General features: G+C 46.5%; 1 protein-coding gene across 24 annotated transcripts in view; it reads left to right on the top strand.

The window, feature by feature from the left end:
- Positions 1-19,266, top strand: part of CADPS (calcium dependent secretion activator) — a 173,890-nt gene that overhangs the window by 56,004 nt on the left and 98,620 nt on the right. For all 24 annotated transcript variants that reach the window (XM_015293304.3, XM_040646341.2, XM_015293301.3 and 21 more), the window contains exons 5-7: positions 2,941-3,177; positions 4,876-4,997; positions 18,649-18,760. In XM_015293304.3, coding sequence (XP_015148790.1) covers positions 2,941-3,177; positions 4,876-4,997; positions 18,649-18,760 — 471 coding nt within the window. The remainder of the gene's footprint in view (positions 1-2,940; positions 3,178-4,875; positions 4,998-18,648; positions 18,761-19,266) is intronic.

Genomic DNA, 19,266 nt, shown 5'->3' with positions numbered 1-19,266 from the left:
GCCAGGAATTGCCCTAAAGAGTTTGTGCAGCACACTGGGCTGCTGGGAGCCACAGTTCCCTGCCTGTAGGTACATTCTGCCTCAGTAAGGGTCCTGCATATTTGCTGTCTCAAACATATTCACACTTGGCATGAGGACAGGCAGGCCAGCATTGCACCCCTGTGGGTATTGCTGCCATCCAGAGCAGCAGACGTGGGAGTTCAAAACAGGTTTTGTAACGACACACTCAGCAAAGTGCCCCAGGGATCCTTCTGTAAGGAGACATCTCCCTAGGAGCAAATCACACCTCTCTCAGTGCAGATTTATTTGGCCTCTGATTGACCATTTGTGGAGAGAAATTCTGGACCCTGTTGACATCAGCGCAGCCAAGATTTTATCCTTGCTTCTGATCAGATACTCTGAGCTATAGATAAAGCCCTAATGGGGCTGAAGGCATTGGGAATGATCTATCTGGCTTCTTGATAATCTGGGAACTATTATCAGATGGAAAACAAAAAGGTCCAATCAGAGAGACGTAGCTCAGGCTGGGGACCCGCGTCCCTCCCCGTGTGCACAAGGAGCTGTGCCCGAGTGCTGAGGCTTTTGTGAGAAAGGTAATACCAGAAACAAACTGATTGCAGCTCCTTTCCTTTGTTCAGCACTTGGCCTGCTGCCATTTTATTTTCAAGACAATCTACAGTATTTTTCCTTTGCAGTGAGATGTACGCCCCTGCGTGGCGCACTGCTGCTCTGTGATGGGTAGCCAGGCACTGGGTACCAGATTGAGATTGTCTGATTTTGTTGCTTCGTTTTCTCTTTATGGCATGTGCGTAGTTCAGGAGCAGCCAGAGGAGGCTGCAGCTTCACGAGTTATTTTTGCAAACAACAGTTTGCCTTTTCCACTCACCCCCAAGGATGCTGCAAACAAACCGTGCCACTGCTGGACCTGCGAGAGGCAGTCACACCAAGGTCCCAAACACAAGCTGACATTTCCCAGTGCAGAATTCAACCTTCAAACACAGCAGTGCAGCTTGGAGGCAGGCTAGTGGTAAACATGACTTACCTGTTATCCATTTGGCAGGTATTGATATTTAATCTCGTTCACACGGCTGCTGGAGGCCTTCTCTCCAGAATGTCAGATCCCACCAGCACCTGTCTGCAGGAATCCTTGTTCTTTCAGGCCCATGAATGCTGCCTTTTAGAGGCATCCAAATGACCTTTTGAGTCCTTCTCTGTATCATCCTTTCTGGGCAGGGCTGCTTTCCCTGTAGCACAGAGTAGGCTCACAATTCAATTCTGCGAGAGGACAGTGTTTCCAATTTTATCTCCAATTTGCAGCTTTTAACACCGTTTTGCTGCACAGGGAGACTTGCAGTGCTCATTGAACCAACACCGTGCTAAAGGCAAGTTAACTCCTCATTAGGAGGACATTTATAGGTAAGAGGCAACAAAGGCAGTGGATTCTAAAAGGACCTCATATCATGGTGCTGCAGGACCATGCTGGGTAACTTGGGACTGTAGCTGCATCTCTGCATTTCCATCACACCCAATCCCAGTGAAACTGTTACACACCGCTTCAGGCTACCTGCTTTTAGCCTTATTATAAGAAGCTGCTGGTGACACGCAGTGAACTGTCTCAGGCCTTGCTGTGTTTGTGAAGAGGTTTATGGGGGTGGTGCCAAAGTTGAGTCCCTGGAGAGCGTGGCAGCAGCAGGGTGAAAAGGCAGTCATGTTTGAACATTGTTGCTTCATCAGTAGTTCTCAACATCTGAAGCCACTGTGCTTTTTTTCTTTCTCTAGAGGTGGCTTGCAAGTTTCGTAATGCCTATGCAGTACCACAGACTGATTAGGTAGTTTATCTTACACCAGCTCTAATTTACTTGAGAGAATTGCTTCCCAAGATTGAGACTTGAAACAGAAGACTGTATGGTGTAAATGCAGCCGTGAGCCGTGCTTGTAATGGGTAGGCTGTTGAGTGCAGTAGAGTATTTTTCCAGCAGCCTTGTGACAGTCTTGTAGAATGAACGTGACCTCATTTTCTTTTCTAGCATACATTTTACAAACTGCTTTTTATTATGTCATGAATTGCCACTGAGAAGATGCTTTGCATGTCAGCCTCAAGTTCTCTGACTGCAGATGCTGCTTTGCTGTTGTACACCTCGTGCAGTCTTGCTGTGAGATGTTCAAAGCCTGAGCACATTCAGGGAACAGGCAGACATATCTGAAGGTGTAGGGCACAAACCAGGGGTCCTAACAGAGCTGGAGCATGGGCAGCAGTTCAAAGCAGAGTGCATGCTCTGGAGAACATCACATTTTGCTCGCGGTGCCACATTGGTTCTCATGGTCTTGTTAATAGCAGGAAGCATGAGAGGATCTCCCAGTGAAGTCCACAGGAACCACGGGCAGAGAACTGCTAGCATCAGGGTTGTCTCGGAAGGAGACATTGGCTCTGACAAGAAGTGAAGAGGGTGTTCTACCCCCCTCCTTGCAGTTGGGTCCAAGCAGTCCTGCCCATGCATTGCTGGTTTTGCCTCCCTGGGCTCCTCTCACAGCTGTGGCTCACAAGTGTTTTTTCATCTGGCACGTCTGAGAGATTAGGAAAAAAAAGTCCTGAAATGTCGGCGTGCTTTGACTCATTAGTAAATTGCTGTCGGTCGCAAAGTTCAGCTGGGAACCGACCTGGTGTTTCTGTAAGTGGGAATTAATACGTATGAAGGAAGCCATTTGCAGACAGGAAACGAATGAAGTGCAAGTGCATGCAAGAAACAGCAAAGTTGGATAGGGACCAAGTAGTAATTCTATGGGAAGCTAACGATAATGGTTCTGCATTACACAGGGGGAAGCTGTAATTTGTCATCTGGTTGGTGGGCGTTCCCACCTCTCTGCAGATGCCCCCGAGGGATTCTCCCAGTGCTGATTGTCACCACAATTCATTCTGTTGTTTTTCTTTTTGAATCCAAGGAACGCAAGTTTCCCAAGTTCGTGTCCAAAGAAATGGAAAACATGTACATCGAGGAGCTGAAGTCGTCTGTCAATCTCCTGATGGCCAACTTAGAGAGCATGCCTGTGTCTAAAGGAGGCTCCGAGTTCAAGCTACAGAAGCTGAAGCGTAGTCACAACACCTCGATAATTGACATGGGAGAAGAAAATGAGAACCAGCTGTCCAAGTCAGACGTTGTGTTGTCGTTCTCCTTGGAGGTGAGTTTTGCACTGAGTTCCAGCAGGCAGCCTGCAAAACTGGTGGAACAGAAATGTCAGCAGCCGACTTCTGCAGAGTTCAGGCTTAACAGTGAGGTGGAGAGAGATCGGTAGGAGTCGTTCTCTGATCTCCATGAGGAACGGTTCCTCTCTGAGTTACCAGGAGCTTTGCCTGTAGTCAGATACTGTCCTTTCTGGTTTCTCATCATCTTCCTGGAAAAAAAACTGTAAAAGATAAACCATCTGGAATTTCCTGTTGCCTACCTGCTGGCTCAGAAATCTGCCTGTTTGTCAGACTTCTTCATAAGGCTTATTTCTGACTGCACAGCGGTAACCCCAACCAAAACCCATCTCCCTGTATTGTTTCTAAAACCGCTGCAATAAATGCAAGGATTGATTGGGCCTCTATGCTTTGTGATACCCCTGAGATGCTCACTGTAGCCTGGCTGCTGCACAGTTTGTTTTCTGCAGCACTGAGGGAACAAAACCAGAACTTCAGGCTGACAGCTGTGCCTGCATAATGCTACAGGGGTTCCTCGCTGGCACTTCTAGTTCCCAATGTACTGAAACACACTGTAAATGTCAGTGTTTAATTATTGCCAGTTAGAGGTGCCGCTTTATTTCTCCTCAAGTCTTGCTTCCTGTTTGGAAACTCATTAAAAATTGCTGAGGTTTGAATTCACCCAACAGATTGGTGTGCAGTTTGTGTGGAAATACTGTGGTTTGCTGGCTTGCTGTTTGCTTTGTGTTGAGCTCCGAGTTTCTGCTGTGAGTTGAGCTGTTGGTCTGTATGGCCCAAGGGGTGGCAGGGTGCTGCAGGGACACACGGTTTCCTCCAAAATTGGCTGTCTCTGTCCTGAAAGCAGTGCTGCTGCTGTAGTGCTGTTTTCAGCTGAGTTAATTGTTCTGTGCAAACATATCTGTGGTCTAGGCGAGGCATTTACTCCATGGGATTATCAGCATCTCAGACGCACCAATACAAAGATGTTGATTGTCAGTGGGTTTATGTTACATTGTCCAAACAAGTACCAGGATGGGGTCAAAAATGTAGGATGCAGAAAAATAAGAAAATCCTGGTTTTGTGTAGTTTCCTGTTTATTTTTCTCCCTGAGGAGTCTCTTGTTTGATACACTGTGCCAAGGCAAAACGTACAGTGCTGGTTGTCGAGGCTCGGAGTTTAACTCGTTAGAGGGCTGAAACCATCTCTATAATACTCAGTTCAGTCTTTCTTAATATAGGGCTGTGAACCCAGAGACAGTGCCTTCAGTGGCAGCATCAAATAAAGCCTGACTTCTGAGTGTTACTGTACAGAGGAGCAGAGAACTACCACAAAGCCCTGGACCTCTCTGTTGGAAAAGCCTGTGTAATGTGTATAGCTATGAAAAGACTCATCCTTACAATGGGATGTCGGAAATGCTTTGCTCCAGCTGAACCCTTCCAGTGGGAAGCAGGAGCTGAGTGAAGCACTGACTTCAGGAGGTAGCAGGTCTGTTTGCTGCTCTGCACACCGAACTCTTGTTCATCAGCGGGGAGCCAAGGCAGGCCTGCCAATCTCCTCGCAGGCCTCCCTGGTGCCTCTGCTCCCTGCCCACCCAGCAGCACGGGGAGGCCCCCAGCTCTGCCTGACCCATGGGATCAGCAGCCACAGTGAGGTCTGAGGGAAGCTGCTCCTCTCACACCGCCTTCCTTTGCCCACAGGTCGTCATCATGGAGGTGCAGGGTCTGAAGTCATTGGCCCCCAACCGCATCGTGTACTGCACCATGGAAGTGGAAGGTGGTGAGAAACTGCAGACTGACCAGGCTGAAGCATCAAAGCCCACGTGAGTCTTGCTTTTCATTTCACGTATGCAGAGCATCACTCTGCGACTAAGAATGGCACATAAGCCCTGACTGAGGAAAAAAAAAGTGTTAATGACAGGCTTATGTCTCCTTGTAGCATGTAACTTTGTGCCTGTACGTAAGTACTTTGCTAAATAGGGATGGAGTTAAGCAGGTGCTTAGATAAGTACTTGTCTGAGTGTCTGTGTGAACTGGTGCATCAGGTGTAGGTACATGATCTCATCCTTACTGGCAGGGTTTTGGCGTCCCTGTGAGGAAGGGAAACAGCAGCCACATCCATAGGTGGGACAGAAGAGTAGGGGAAGGCTTCAACTTGCTTGGTTGAAGTTGTGTGAGGCCATGGTGCCCGGGTTAAGTTCAAGGGCAGAGTTTTGTTCTGTCCTCTTTGACCTGAACCCCACAACCCCCACCTCAGCTCTGTACTTTGCTTTTCCTGTTTTCTCCAGATGTTGTATTAGCCTGCAAGTAGTAATTAATCACTGTTAATTTGGAAGGAGAAAATGATGAATGGTTTATTTCCTTTCTGATCTGTTATATTCCTGACTTGAAACACAGTTCATATGGCTTCGAGACTGTTTTCCTCTTGTTCACCACAGAGACTTCACTCTTTAATGACATTTTGAGTGCACATCCTCATACAATTTTTAAGATGAAATAAGGCTCTTCCAGAGATGCCAGGTGGTGCAGGAGGGGCTGCTGTTGGAATGTTCCCTCTCTGACCCCATATCTCTTTTCCTATGATGGACCAATCCCCAGTGACATTTCAACAGGAGCTTTCAAAGCTCATGGAAGGAAGGAAGCTTGGAACCAGCTAAAACCGTGCGGTTGCATCACATGCAAATGCACGAGCACTGCAGGCAGATGGTTGAGGACAGGTGCTCTCATGGAGGTGTCAGCTAACATCTTCCATCAGCTGCCATCCGACCGCAGAGGCACAGAAAATGCTGATGCTCTGCACCCTGCACTGTACCAGAAGAACAGGAATCTGCAGTAAGTGATTTAAACACAATATTCCCAATCAGGGGAAGTGCTGCAGCCTGGCTTACTTTTCAAAACGCATTAAAATCTGCTTCAGAGAAGGAAGTAGGAGAGCTGTATGTGGAAGAAAATCTCCATAAGAACCTGCAGTTGTCACTATTTTAGGTTTTCTTGTAGCTTCAGTGAGGAATCTTGTGCTCTATTTGGAGGAAATTACTGTTCCCCATATTAAATAGCAGACTTTTGCTGGTTTACATGTACTTTCTTACCTTGGTCTTTTCATTCTGCTGTTGCTCAGAGAATCTGTCCTTCCTTATACAAGCCTCTTGCTGTCAGCAATAGGTCCGTTTGTACAAGTGTTGTTTTGGAAATAAGGGATGCAGGAGTGAGCTCTTTAATTGAATGGGTCTTTTTATCGTAATGAAATGTACAGTGTCTGGGCAGAAAGCCATCAGCCCTCAGGAACATACAGCCAACACTGAATGCTACAGCATGGTACAGGTTATGTAAGTCCATCACCCTCATCCTCACTCTGTGCTGACTTCCTACAGAGGTGCGAGTCGGGTTTGAAGCATTATGCATTGCTCCATCACTTGGACAAATATATGTGAAAAAGCCTGTTAAAGGCTTGGCAGTTCCATTTGTTGAGGGCCCTGGGACTTACATCCAAAACCAAAGGCCACCCAAGTCAAGACTCTATGGTAACATTCCACAGAAACCAGAGACTGTCACAGAAGACGTTGCCTTTTTCTTTCTGTGTGTTAGAAGTACACTGTTCACCTTGCTTCCTCAGGCAGGGAGCACCGAAGCTGAGTGAAGGCAGTTTACTGCACTTACCTTCTCCTCTTCAGACAAGAAGAAAAGAGACTATGAACCAGATGTGACGTGTTTGTCACTTCGCTTAATACATTACTTGAATGCCCCCAGGTATTCCGGTGATGCACGCAGTGATAGGAACTGCTCAGAAAAGTCCTTGGCGTGTTTTGTCTGCTGTGTTGCAGACAAAAGGTCTGTGCTGAGCCAAATTAGACCTTCTGAAGGTGTCCCTTGGATGCCAGCATCACTTTCACTGAGGTCATTCACACCACATCTGCTCATGTACGTTTTATCATAAGCAAAACACTCATTGGTGAAGGAACTTGATCAGGCAAAGCATGCTGAGCTACCCCGTGGATCCCCAGCGTGTTCCCCAAACCTGGAGTTCTTGTGTGTTTTTGCCCTGGGTGCTGTGGGGCAACTGTGGGGGATATTGAGCATCACTGCAACACAAGTGTGAGTGTTGAAGCAGGGGAGTTCACCCCTGCGCATCCCTAAACATCTGTATCTCAGAGGCTCAAAAAAGAGGAATGCAGCTTAAGTATCTGTGGGCAGATTAACACTGAATGCAGTTCTGAAAAGAGGCATTATTCTTTCAGATTAAATTGCAGTTCTTTCAACTGTGAGCGGTTTTTGAGAATCAGATGTTCAGAAGCATCTTAGTGACTTTGGAGCCTGAATCACGTTAGTGGAGCCTGGAAGAGGCAGGGTGAGCAGTAGGGTGTACCAAACAGACAGATCTGTCACGTACGAGGGGTTTGGCTCTCAGGATGGTGGTAAATACTTGTTCTTTTTTCTTCCCAGGCTCCATGTTGGATTCCTGACATTTGAAGCACAATCCCCTCATGTAAGGATTATCTGTCTCAGCACGGGTACTGAGGATGGCACAGTTCTAGAGAAAGGCGGACCTGAAATAGCAAGGGTTATTTCAGATCAGGCTTGTAGTGTATTATTAGTAGTGCTTTTAATAAGTTGTGTAAGAAAAAGCTTTTGTGTTGTGCCCTAACCCACAAATGCCTCTACATAATATCCCAAATCCCAGTCCAGGCAGGATTTTATTGCTTTTTGCACTGGAACAGTATTCTTGCAGACCCTGGAGGGTTTTATTTCCCTGCCAGTTATCTTGATATCTGCTTTCTGCAAAACTCAGAGGGTGAAGTGCTTTTCTGATGCGGCTGTTGGCGTGGCTGGAGAACAAGGTGAGCAGCGAGTCTGGGAACAGCACAAAAGGTCCAGTGACAGCATCCCTGTCCTACAGTCTGCAGAAGGGCTGTGGGATATATTTGAATGTTGACCTATGCCTGTAGCAGTGCTCATGGGCTGTACCAGTGATTCACCTTCACATAATACTGCAATTCTTTGACGTGAGCAGAACAAAAGAAAGGGAGGAGACCTAAACAAGGTCCTACGTGCCTTGTAAATAAATGCTGTATATCCACCTGGACATACTTCAGCATGGGAATGAGTCTCATTCTCCCCTTGTTTACAGTAGTGAAAATCACTTGTACCTGCACTAAGCTCAGATGAGCTACCTGGATTAAAAGCAGTAAGCAGCTGACTAGGGGAGAATGTGCGTGGGGTAGTACTGGAGTGAAGACACTCAACTCTCATCTGAGTCTACATCAGGTCTTATGTTGCTCATTACAATCAAGGGCTTGAGCCTCGTGCTCCCTCCAGAAACTCAATTGAGCAATGTCTTCGGTAAACTTCTAAACTTCTCTGTCTCTGCCCCTTCTATTCCCTTAGACGTTGTGCCAGGAGACAGATGCCCTGCTTTATCCATGTCATTGCTCCCTATGCTGCTCCTTGACTGACTTTCAGGGTGCTCTGATGGGTAGGTTGCTTAGCTCTGCCCTAACAGGCTGCTCTTGTTTGGGTCCTCATACCAAACCCTCTCTGCAAGCTTATCACCTGACGAGGGTCTTATTTCTGGATCAGTATGCAGTGTGCTACTGACCATGAGCCTGCACCACATCCTCCCACAGTGCCCTGTGAAGATCTTCTTCTGGGAGATGGGGAGCAAAGTACAAAATCCTGCAGGAGGGGCGGCTGCAGAGCAGGGATGCCCTCTCTCTTTTGCAGCAGAGGAAAGTCTCCTCTTTTCATTTGGGAAACCCCTGCCTCAGACCCTGCAGTTTGAAGTGATGCTTAGTGGTTTTGCATGGAGTAGGAGCGTGCTAAGAGCATTTTGTTGCACTCAGTGTTTTGTTGGCACAGTTAGCTGGGAGATGCTGTGAGCGTTCCCCGGGGTAAAATAGCAAAGGTCCTTTTGAGATGAGCTCACATGTATGAATTACAAATAAATACTCCATACACTGTAGTACAAATTTAACTCCACTAAACTTATAAAGGGGTTTATACAAACATGAGCAAAAGCAGCATAGCCCCTAGTTCCCATAGTGTATCCCCAGCACGGCTGGTGGGTACAGTGGGTGCCTCTGGTGCCTTTCCAATGGGTGCAGCTCATGATAAAAAGCAAATCAATTGGAAATTTTAGGAGGAGGCTTTTTTTTTTTCCCTCCTCTTTGGATTTGCTTCAGCATAACAATAAGCTGCCGTAATTACCCAGACTGATTGGCTTCCCTTTCCTCTTGCATGGTTTTGATTCACAGCTGTGCAGATGTTTAGAGCCCTTTTTCCTCAAGAAATTTACAGGAGCCTTATGATTGTATAAGAGCAGGTGATGGAGCCCTGGGTACAGTTAATGTGAGACACCAACACCTCTGAGATACCAAGCTGGCCCCATGGGTGAGGCTCTGAGCAGTGCCAGTCTTGGTCATTTTTTTGTTGTCATTCATTTTGGGGCAGCAGAGGGAAGTCATTCACACACCAGGCATTCTGCCCATAAAGCATCTCTCTTCCATGGCTGTTATCTGCAAAGTGAACTCGTATGTGGTCCTACTGCTCACCAGTAGTATTGATAACTGTTACACTAGAAACGGTGTTGAAGAGTAATGAAATCTTGTTTCCGTAGACTTGGCTCTTGTAGTTGTTCCTGTAGACTTGCATCTGATATCAAATGCAAGCTCTGGCTGTGTTTTTTCTGACCTTTGGAGTGTATGTAGCATTGCTCTTGCGTAGATTTTTTGGTGTCTAGTAAGGGTTGAGCTCATGCACCTTTCTTTCACTCTCTTTTCTAGCCAGCTGTCTAAATTCTTGAGTGTTCCTATGCATTTGGGAATTATGTATTCCTGTGATAGCGCATACATTCAAATTTAAGTAGTCCAGAAGGTGTGATGATGCCCAAGGCAATTTTCATCTACACCCGTCTGCTGCATCACTCCCATGCATGCAACCAATGTTAAGATGGGCTAGCAAAGACCAAAAGGACATGGAAATGAGCCTAGGATCCAGTATGCTAAAATATTTGCTAAATTAAGAAGAGAGCTGCATAACAAAAGTCCTGGGGTACATTCAGTCTTCTTATTTAATATCCATGATTAGTGTTTAAAAAAAAAAACAAGCCATGCCTCCATCCAAGTTCTGCACATCACCCGCCAAGTGCAAGGCAGGGGATCAGACATGAAAAGTGCCAAGTTGTTGGTTTATTTATCAAGTGCTGTGTACAAGTAGAGCACATTATTATTTAATGAAGGGTACTGCTATTGCTGTTGCAGAGCATTGTAGGAAGATACAGAGCATGGTTTAAAGAACAGCTTTAAGTGCTACTCGGCTCGCTCCTGCCCAGACAGAGCTCGGGATGAAGGAATGGTTTAATGGGATGGCCGACCTTGACTGTCATTTGTCAACGTTTCAGCTGTCTTTTGTGAAGATGGAGGTGGAGACCTGTTTCCTTTGTGAACACGCTGCGGTCTGCAGCAGCAGCACTGTGTATGTGTATGTGAGCTGTGTACTGTTGGCACTGTATGGGCAAAGACCTCGTGCAGTTTTCGGCTCAGTTTATATCCAGGAGCTATTTTGCTGCTTTCCCCTACTTAACTTTATAAGGGAGAGTCTTGGCCATATGCCAGTAATCTGTGTTTTCAGGGAGAGGGCTTCTCTCTCCTTTTCCATGTGCTGAATTTTCCTTAGTTTGGATTTCTTTCAGGGTGGTAAGATTTAATAGAAATGATTAACCACATCTGAGTTAAATAGTTGTTTGTGTGGAACATGTGGCTTTGTGGCTGGTTCAGTGGGACATCTTTGCACTGATTCAGCAGCAGGAGTCTTTGCTCAGCTCCTGCATGGCATAGCAGTGAGAACGTGCACCGTATTGCAGTGAGCTTATGCAAGAAGTGCTAACAACCACAGGTAGTAAATGCACGCGGACCGATTTCATGAATGAATCTTTGATTCCTGCTGTATCCATAGCAGGCATACTGATGAAGTGTTGTCAAGCACATAGGGTAGGCAACCCTTGTAAAAGCAATTACTCTTTCAGTTCAGACCTCCCAATAAAAGGTAGCTGGGCTTCCATTTCTATGTCCTCCTGCTGAGCTGTTTGCCTCTAATTGTAAAATCATAGTATTAAGCAGGAGCACAGTGCATTTTAGAAGCAGTCATCATTTAAATCACACCGAGTAATCACGGTGCTTATTTCACCCGTAAATGCTCTGAAGATTGTGGCTTTGCCATAAATTCTCCTCCAAACCAGACCCGTTTTTGCAGTAAAAAGCAGAGCCTGGATGTGCGCTCCTGTGTGCACCGGGTGCCGCCGTGCTGGGTACAGGCATGTCAGAGGGACATCACTGGGGCAGGAATGCCATCTCGTGGCCGTGGATAGCTATTATGTGATGTAATCCATCTCCCACCCCTTCTTTCAGCAGCTGCCTTGGGTGCTGGCTGCAGGGTGCTCAGCAGGACAGGGTCCGTGTGTGACACTGGGGTGGTGTCTCAGAGCGGTGGCAATAAAACTTGAGCAATCCTTGGCTGTGGTAGGAGCTGCTCCATCCTTATCTGCTCACCTTTCTCATAACACATTTAGTGCTATCTGCGGTGGTGTCTTGGGGTAAATAAGCCCACTTTCCATAAACAGAAGAATTTTAGATGTTACTTTGTATTTACCCAAGGAGGTTGTGGATGCCCCATCCCTGGAGGCACTCAAGGCCAGGCTGGACGTGGCTCTGAGCAGCCTGGTCTGGTGATTGGTGATGCTGCACATAGCAGGGGGGTTGACACTTGATGATCATTGTGGTCCTTTTCAATCCAGGCCATTCTATGATTCTGTGATATTATTTTATGATCTCTCTAGAAGTGGTATATCACCAGCTGACCGAAAGGTAGGTCTGTAGTCTTACTGCAAAACATGACAAACCATTTTGCAGCTGTCCCCAGCCCAGTGTCCCAGCCTGGCTGTGCTTTGTGGGCTTCTCCTTCAGAAGTGGGGCCCCACATGGATCTGTGCCCGCTGAGACAAGTCTGTGAGTCACAGCAGTGTGTGACCCAGCCACGTGTTTTCCTAAAAACCCTCAAAACCCCTCAATTTTTCTTTTCCCTTAGTTTGTTTTTTTCTTTTTGAAATTCCAAAGCCACAAACCAAAAACTTATTAGCTATTGCCATTACCCACGAGAGCAGTAAAAAAAAATACCTATTTTCCTGAAGGCATCGCCATGCCCTAGTTCTGTTTATGACTTCTTTGTGGGCCAGCTGCTGAAGGTGTGGGTGCCTCCTGTGCCATGCAGACACATCCCCTGCCCTGCTGTTGCCTCGCTGACGCTTCCCTAGTGGCCACTCGTGCAGGGCTCGGCACGTGGGCTGTGCTGGTGGCTGTGCATTGTTCCTGGAAATTCACAGAGACTCATTTCTGAAAATGAAATTAACATTCTCAGCCCGGCAGGATGAATGCTGTCCCTGCACCAGGTGGTCCTGCTGAGCGGAGTATATCTGTGCTCACTCTGCAGTACAGAGCTGCTGCTTCACAGCAAAGTGGGAAGGCTGCTCGGGAAGCTCACCAGGAACTATTACCTTAATCATCAGCTTCTGCCTACTGTTCTCAAATAAGAATTAGAGAATATAACGAAAAGCTTTGCAGCGGGCTTCTTTGCTTATGAGTAACAGTTAAACACTGTTACGTTTAATTTATTGCTTGTTGCCATCTCAAGAAATAGGTAAAAATGAAAGACACCTCAACACCGCTGTTAGGGAAGCGGGTGTTGCCTATTCCATTGGCTGCAGGAGGGCAGGTTTGCTCTGTGCCTTTTCTAACATTGCTTGTGTTCAGGCATCTGTGATCTGTGCCCCAGGAGCTAAGGCTGCTCCCTGGAAAGGTCTCTTCTGAGAGGTGGAGAGCGGGCTGAAGAAGGAAACCATCATTTCTTAGGCAGGATTTTGGGAGGCAGTAAATGCAGACAGCCTGTAGCAGTGCAGGCACCTTCCTGCACCGAGCAGCCACACCAGTTTTGCCCTGGACAGGACCACATACACGTGGTGTCCCCCACAGTGAGGTGCCGTGTCCCAGGCTCCTGCTGTGCATGTTGGCTGTAATGCACATCTGCAGTGAACACACGCAGGGAAGAGTGTAGCTCTCTGATACTTCTTACTTTAATTTTCTGTCTGTTCCCCATTTGTTTCATGCAAGCTGCCAGGCAAAATCCTTTCAATAAATGTATCTGGAGAGAGAGAAAAGGTGTCCTCCGGCAGTTCTGAAGCCCATGAAAACTGATCATAGATCACTTTTAAATGTCAACCCCATCTAAAGCAAATCACTCTCCAGCTGCTCCCACGTTAGCCTACTGACAGGCCGAGCTGGTTAGTGGGGCTGATTCATGGCCCAGTGATATAATTCAGTTGCACTTGTTCATTATTTACAGAAATCACAGGCACCAGTGCTCTAGCTGGATGAAGTTACAGGACTGAGTGTAGAAGGCTCTCACCATTGTAAAATTAGTCAGGGGCTGTGTAGGCTTGCTAGAGACAACAGGGTATGAATGATAGGATTTAATTCATTCCCCTTGGTATTAATATGTAAGTTCAGTGCTTGTAAGGTCGTTGGTATGAAAGTTTCCCTTGGAGGCACTTAGGCACTTGAGGTGAATAGAAATGATGAGGTCGGTGTCTCTCAAGGACAGCTGAGAAAATCTAACTCATGTAAGTGGGCTGCTGTGAAGTGAAATAACCTGACTCAGAGATCTGCTTCCTGGTCTGCTATGCAACACAGTAGGGACAGGACCCCAGAAGCCTTATTTATATCCCAAATAGTTTTCTCATAGATACTGAGCAGTGTGCAGTTAGCAGCACCGTGGTCTTTGAATGGTTTTGTCTTTATGGCTTCAGAGCAGTGCCTTCCTTTCTGGATATACGTCATTTGTTTCATTCACAGAAGTACTCTCAATCTTTTAGCCAGCCTTGTTAATAATGTTGATAGCAGGGAAATGTTTGTTCCTAAAGCTTCCACGCGGCCTAAAGTGATGATCTGCTTATTTTGCTTGTAAAAAGTAAAGCAAGTTAAGCTCATAAAAGGCAGAACAGGTTGTCAGGTTAGGACCTGGGGCAGACCTCACCCTCTGCCCTTTTGCAGCCATGAGAGTTTAGCTGCTCATACCAAGTTCAATGCCTAACTGGAAACCCTGGAGACACAAGTAGATCTAAATGATATCACTGGAACACTGCAGATGGCACAGATAGAACTATAATTCTTGCACAGTCCTTATGCATGGCATTAATTCCTGGTTAACTTCAGGTTTGGGCATACTTTAGGCAGTAGGACATGCTGGGCTGTGGGTTTCAGGTGGGGTTCAGACAATTAATATGGTCCTGCCTGAGGAGGCATTGCCAGAATTTTGATGCTTGCATACCTTTTGTGTACTGCTTGTATCCTTTAGCTATGCTGATGTATTATTGCTTTCAAATCTAAGCATGGATTCTGAGGTAAGGAAGAGATGGTGTGGCTGTTTCTTGGTAGAATTTGCCCAGAATGGTTCCAAAGGCACTTTCCTAACAAATCAATTTCTCCTGTAATAACTTGCTTAAGTATAACATGTGAAAATGAAAGCACTACAGCATTATTCCCTCAAAAGTGTCCTAATACCTAACTATTGTTCAGAACTAATTTTGTGTACAATAACTTAATACCCAGCGCAGCTAAACTGCATACTTAGATTGAATACAAATCGTATTTCGGTGATACAAATTATGGCCTTATGCTGAGCATCACTATGGCAACTAATGACATCACTGCAGGCTTCAACCTGTACAAAACCCAACTTCTGAGGGTCTCTGTTTGCTGGCGTGGATTTTTTCACGGTGATTGGGGGTATAAATGTGTAAGCACCACAGTGTTGTCAAGGGTTGCTATGTGTATTTACTGTCATCGGAGAGATTTATTCCCTTTGTGGTTAATGTTGTTCTCGTGAAGGAAACCTAATGAAAATTACTGTTTGTATTTGGTTAGTAACATTTGTTGATAGCATATGGTCTGGGAGTGCTTCAGCAAATAAGAGTTTTTAATAGTAAACAGAGATATGAGTTCTATAAAGCAGCTGCTGTCAAAATACACAGCGTAAGGTTGGATATTCTATTACTTTCTCCTCTTATCCAAATCGAGATTATCTTCCCAATTTTTCCTTGCTAGTGACAGCGTGGTTCTTTTTAAGAGAGAAATCATGATCTACAATTAGAAAATAAGGCTGTTTCTTGGTTCTCATGTTTCAGACATACATTAGGAAGCTGATGCATCACATATGAATGAGGTGTAATATTGGCATCTGACCGGAACTGCAGTGCTGTAGGTAATTTCTGCCAAACCCCTGCTCCCTGGCACTTTGATGCATCCTCCTATGAGATGAAACACACAACAGGACGCTGGGAAAGAAAACATCAGAGCAAAGCTGATGAGGGAACCAAGTTTGTTAATCAGCTCTGCACTGAACATGCTCATCTGCTGAACTTAGTTGGACTAGGTAGGCTCAGAGAGCAAAGCATTAAACCGTACTCCTTGTGCACGTAAGAAAACAGTTATTTTTCCCAATAACTTGTCAAATACAGAAGCTGCTGTTTGGTATCTCTGTCTGAAGAACGCGTGTAATCTTAATGTTTTCCCTGTCATTTCAAGGGAACTGCCCTTCTTCAGCAGAGGACCTAGTTTGAGGACAGTAGGAAATGCAGAAGTTATTAATAGGATGAGGATGAATAGGAGTGGTTAGTGAGATGCTGTAGCATCTGATGTGCACTACTTTAGGCTGCACTGTGTATCCCATCACATCACTCTGATGCGTTTGTTGCTCATGGCATATTGTTTGTTTCTTTTAGTCTGTAAAAGACACCCCTGTGATTTGCCTTCAAGCTTGCTTGTACGCTTTGCATGAGTTTTGAAGTGCAATGAGTATTCAAGGTCTCTGAGAACAGCGTGGAAATCTAGCTCACGATGAATTAAAAGAATAGAGAGAGCAGTTCTTGTCTACCAGCTTCTTGTTGGGCTTTGGTATGGTCGGGTGTTGAGGAGCATCCTCTTTGCAGCAGAGCCATCCTCCCAGCCACCCCTATGCCCTTCGCCATGAGCTGAGCTGTTCTCTTCTAATGAGGGCAAGTGCCGAGTCAGGAGTGCTTTGCTTAGCTCTGCCTGGCAGTTTGTGTCCTGCTTTATTCTAATAACTTCCTAACTCTCTAAGATGTAGAAATCTTGAAACGTGTCTGCAGATTCAAAACATAAAAGCACCATGGCTTCTTACCTCTTAGTGTAGAAGGCATATTTTTTCCTTTCTCTGCTACTTTTAAACTTGTTTAAAGCTTGCAAATAGACATTAGTTCAAATTTCACTTAATTTTTGTCCCAAGATGCTCTTCAATCTGTTCTTGTTTGCCAGAGGGAGATATTTCCTGAACCTGAAAAACCCTACGCAGGTGAATGATTTGAGGTGTTGATGTGAATGGTACCACTGCTGAGCCTGCTTGAAAAGCTTTGGCCTTTGGGATGTTGAGCTGACTTGGCGTTGCACAGTTCTCCTTTGCCTATGATCTTTCTGAATCAAAGCTGACTGTTGTATAAGTTCTGGGTAACCTTAAAAGAGTAGTCTTCCTGAAACTGAAATAGAGCACAGCAGGGTGTGGTAATGAGTAGAAGCAACCCAAGATGAAATTAACGTATTTATTCTTGAGAAGAGACCTCTGAAGTTCATGCACAGGTTCTGCAAGTTTGGAGGGGTCTGCTGGGCACATGAAATCTCCAGAAGTTGTGACAAGGATTAGCAGTGGGTCCCAGGGATTGGCAGTGCTCCCTAGAAGCAGGTTGTCACCACTGATTAGCTGAAGAAAGGGAGTAAGTGAACTAGAGGGATCCATTTAGAAATCATAGCAGGAAAGCTGCTAATCCAGGCAGGGTGGAAAGAGACGACCTTTCCCTGCCACACGCGGTGGTTGCGAGCACAGAGAGCCCTGTGCTCTGATTTCGCAGCACAACAGCATCCCCTGGTCCAGGCCTGGGCCACTGTCCGTGTGCTTGGCCTGGCACAAGTGTTGCCTCTGTCTGCAGCATGTGCTGGCTATGCTGGAGTGTGAGTGAGGAGCACGGGGTGGTGAGTGCAGCAGGGAAGATGGAGCGGTACCCATGGGAGTGCATGGCTCTGTCAGGTAACAGTGTGCAGCTGCTGCCACCTCCTGCATCCTGTGAGGATGCTCACCATCTGAGTGCAGGTGGGCCCTCCTGGCTCACCAGGCAGCAGCTCCAGCTGCAGCAAGCTGCTCATTGGGGATTTGAGGCACTGCTTTCCCAGATCTCTGCAGCAGGACAAGGACAAGCCAGGGTCAGCTTTCTCTGTGCTGGCCCAAGTGGCTGTGCAGTCCTGTCTCAGCTGGGGTAAGAACAGGGCCCAGGGGAAAGTGTCTGCAGCAAAATGCAATGATCTGGTCTCCATGTGTTCTCTGGTGTCCTGGTTCAGAGGAAACCTCTCACATGGCTGATTGGAAGACTTCCTCATGCCTATCACTGAACCTTCCCCTGCCGTGCTGCAAGCCGTTGTATCCCTAGCAAGCCTCCATAGACTTGCACAGGGAGGGAGAGCTCCCATTGCAAGGCTCAGCATGGCAACTTTGGCCATCCATGTCAGCAGGCTGCGGGTCCAACCCATGTGCCTGGAGCTCATGGTATTGTACTCCCCAAGAAGTGCTAGTTGCGCATATTTTCCTACCATACTGCAGCTTAAGGCTAACAGCCTTAACTGAATCAGACTTTTCAGGAAGGGGTCTTAGGATGCACTATTGTGCACTATCCCATGGCTCATTCAGCTTCCCTAGCACTGCTTTCTAAGCCACAATACCTGCCAGGAGGATAATTCTTGGAGTACAAATAATAGATGGTGCTTAGGGTTCGTTGTGTACTTGAAAGGTGGCCATTTCCTGGCCCTTGCCATCCCCTCCCCATGCAGCTGGTGTCCTGCTCTGCAGTCCCACCTAACTGGGCTTACTCTGCGTGTTGTGGCATGAGCCTAAGTCTGGTCTAGAGGGCTGGCTTGAGCCTCAGAAGAGGACCCAGGTTAAATGTGACGTTTCTTCAGAAAAAGCAAATTTCACTGTGAACCTGGAAATGAGGTTAATTGGCCAAGAGAAGAGCAGAGGCATGAGTGATTATGGATGTCCTAGGTGCAGATGTTCTCTATCCTCGGATTCTGTTGTAACTATACAGGCTGTCACTGCCAGAAGACATATTGTTCTTTCTTTCTAAATCAGTTCTCTTAATTTTGGTTTCATGCTGCTTCCAAATACCATCTTTTCTCCCAAAAGAACCATCATGGTTTTTCCAAACATCTGTCCCCCAGTTCCCTAAGAAGATAATTAATGCCCTTGTCACTCAGTCAACCCAACCACTTCAGCTTGTGCCAGGCACGATGTTTGTGGTTAACCATTGCCCACCCAAGCAGCAGTGCTACTGGCCTGTCAGTGGAGCTGAGCATGTCTCTGTTTTTGCAGCTGGGGCACCCAAGGAGACTTCACGACAACCCATGCGCTTCCTGCAGTGAAGGTGAAGCTGTTCACAGAGAGCACGGGTGTGCTGGCGCTGGAGGACAAAGAGCTTGGGAGGGTAAGGACGTTTTGAGTTTAACAATTTTTCCTTCTGGCCCCACTTTTCTAGAGAAATCTCTCCTGTACGGAAATATCTTTGGAGGACAACATGCTCTGCTTCTTTGCCAAGCTTCAGGAGGGAAGGAAAGCAAGCTCTCCACTGCTGGAAAGTAATGCACCTCGCATGCTGTCTTTGTTGTTAGTTTTTAATGGCAGCATTTCAGCTGGCTGTGCCTGCACTGAGCAAAAGCGAAGGATCTTGTGTGTGATATTGGCAGTCCGGAAAGCTTTAGAAGTTGCTTACGGAAATGGACATTCCTGAGGCAGAAAAGGGGATTATGCTGTAGCAAAAAGAGAGGATTTAAGTTTGGCAGGAGTGTGTTAAGCTACTCTCATATCTACTGAACAGCCAGTGCACAGCTTGAGCATCTGAAAGCACTGATGGCAGTACTTATGGCAAAAGGCTTGAAATCCTGGCTCCCCCAGGGACTGTGGCTTAGCCGCTGGCTTTACTGGGACTGGGCT

The sequence above is a fragment of the Gallus gallus genome, chromosome 12 (genome assembly GCF_016699485.2).
Source record: "Gallus gallus isolate bGalGal1 chromosome 12, bGalGal1.mat.broiler.GRCg7b, whole genome shotgun sequence".
Classification (NCBI taxonomy): domain Eukaryota; kingdom Metazoa; phylum Chordata; class Aves; order Galliformes; family Phasianidae; genus Gallus; species Gallus gallus.
This window is presented reverse-complemented; position numbering and strand designations above follow the sequence as displayed.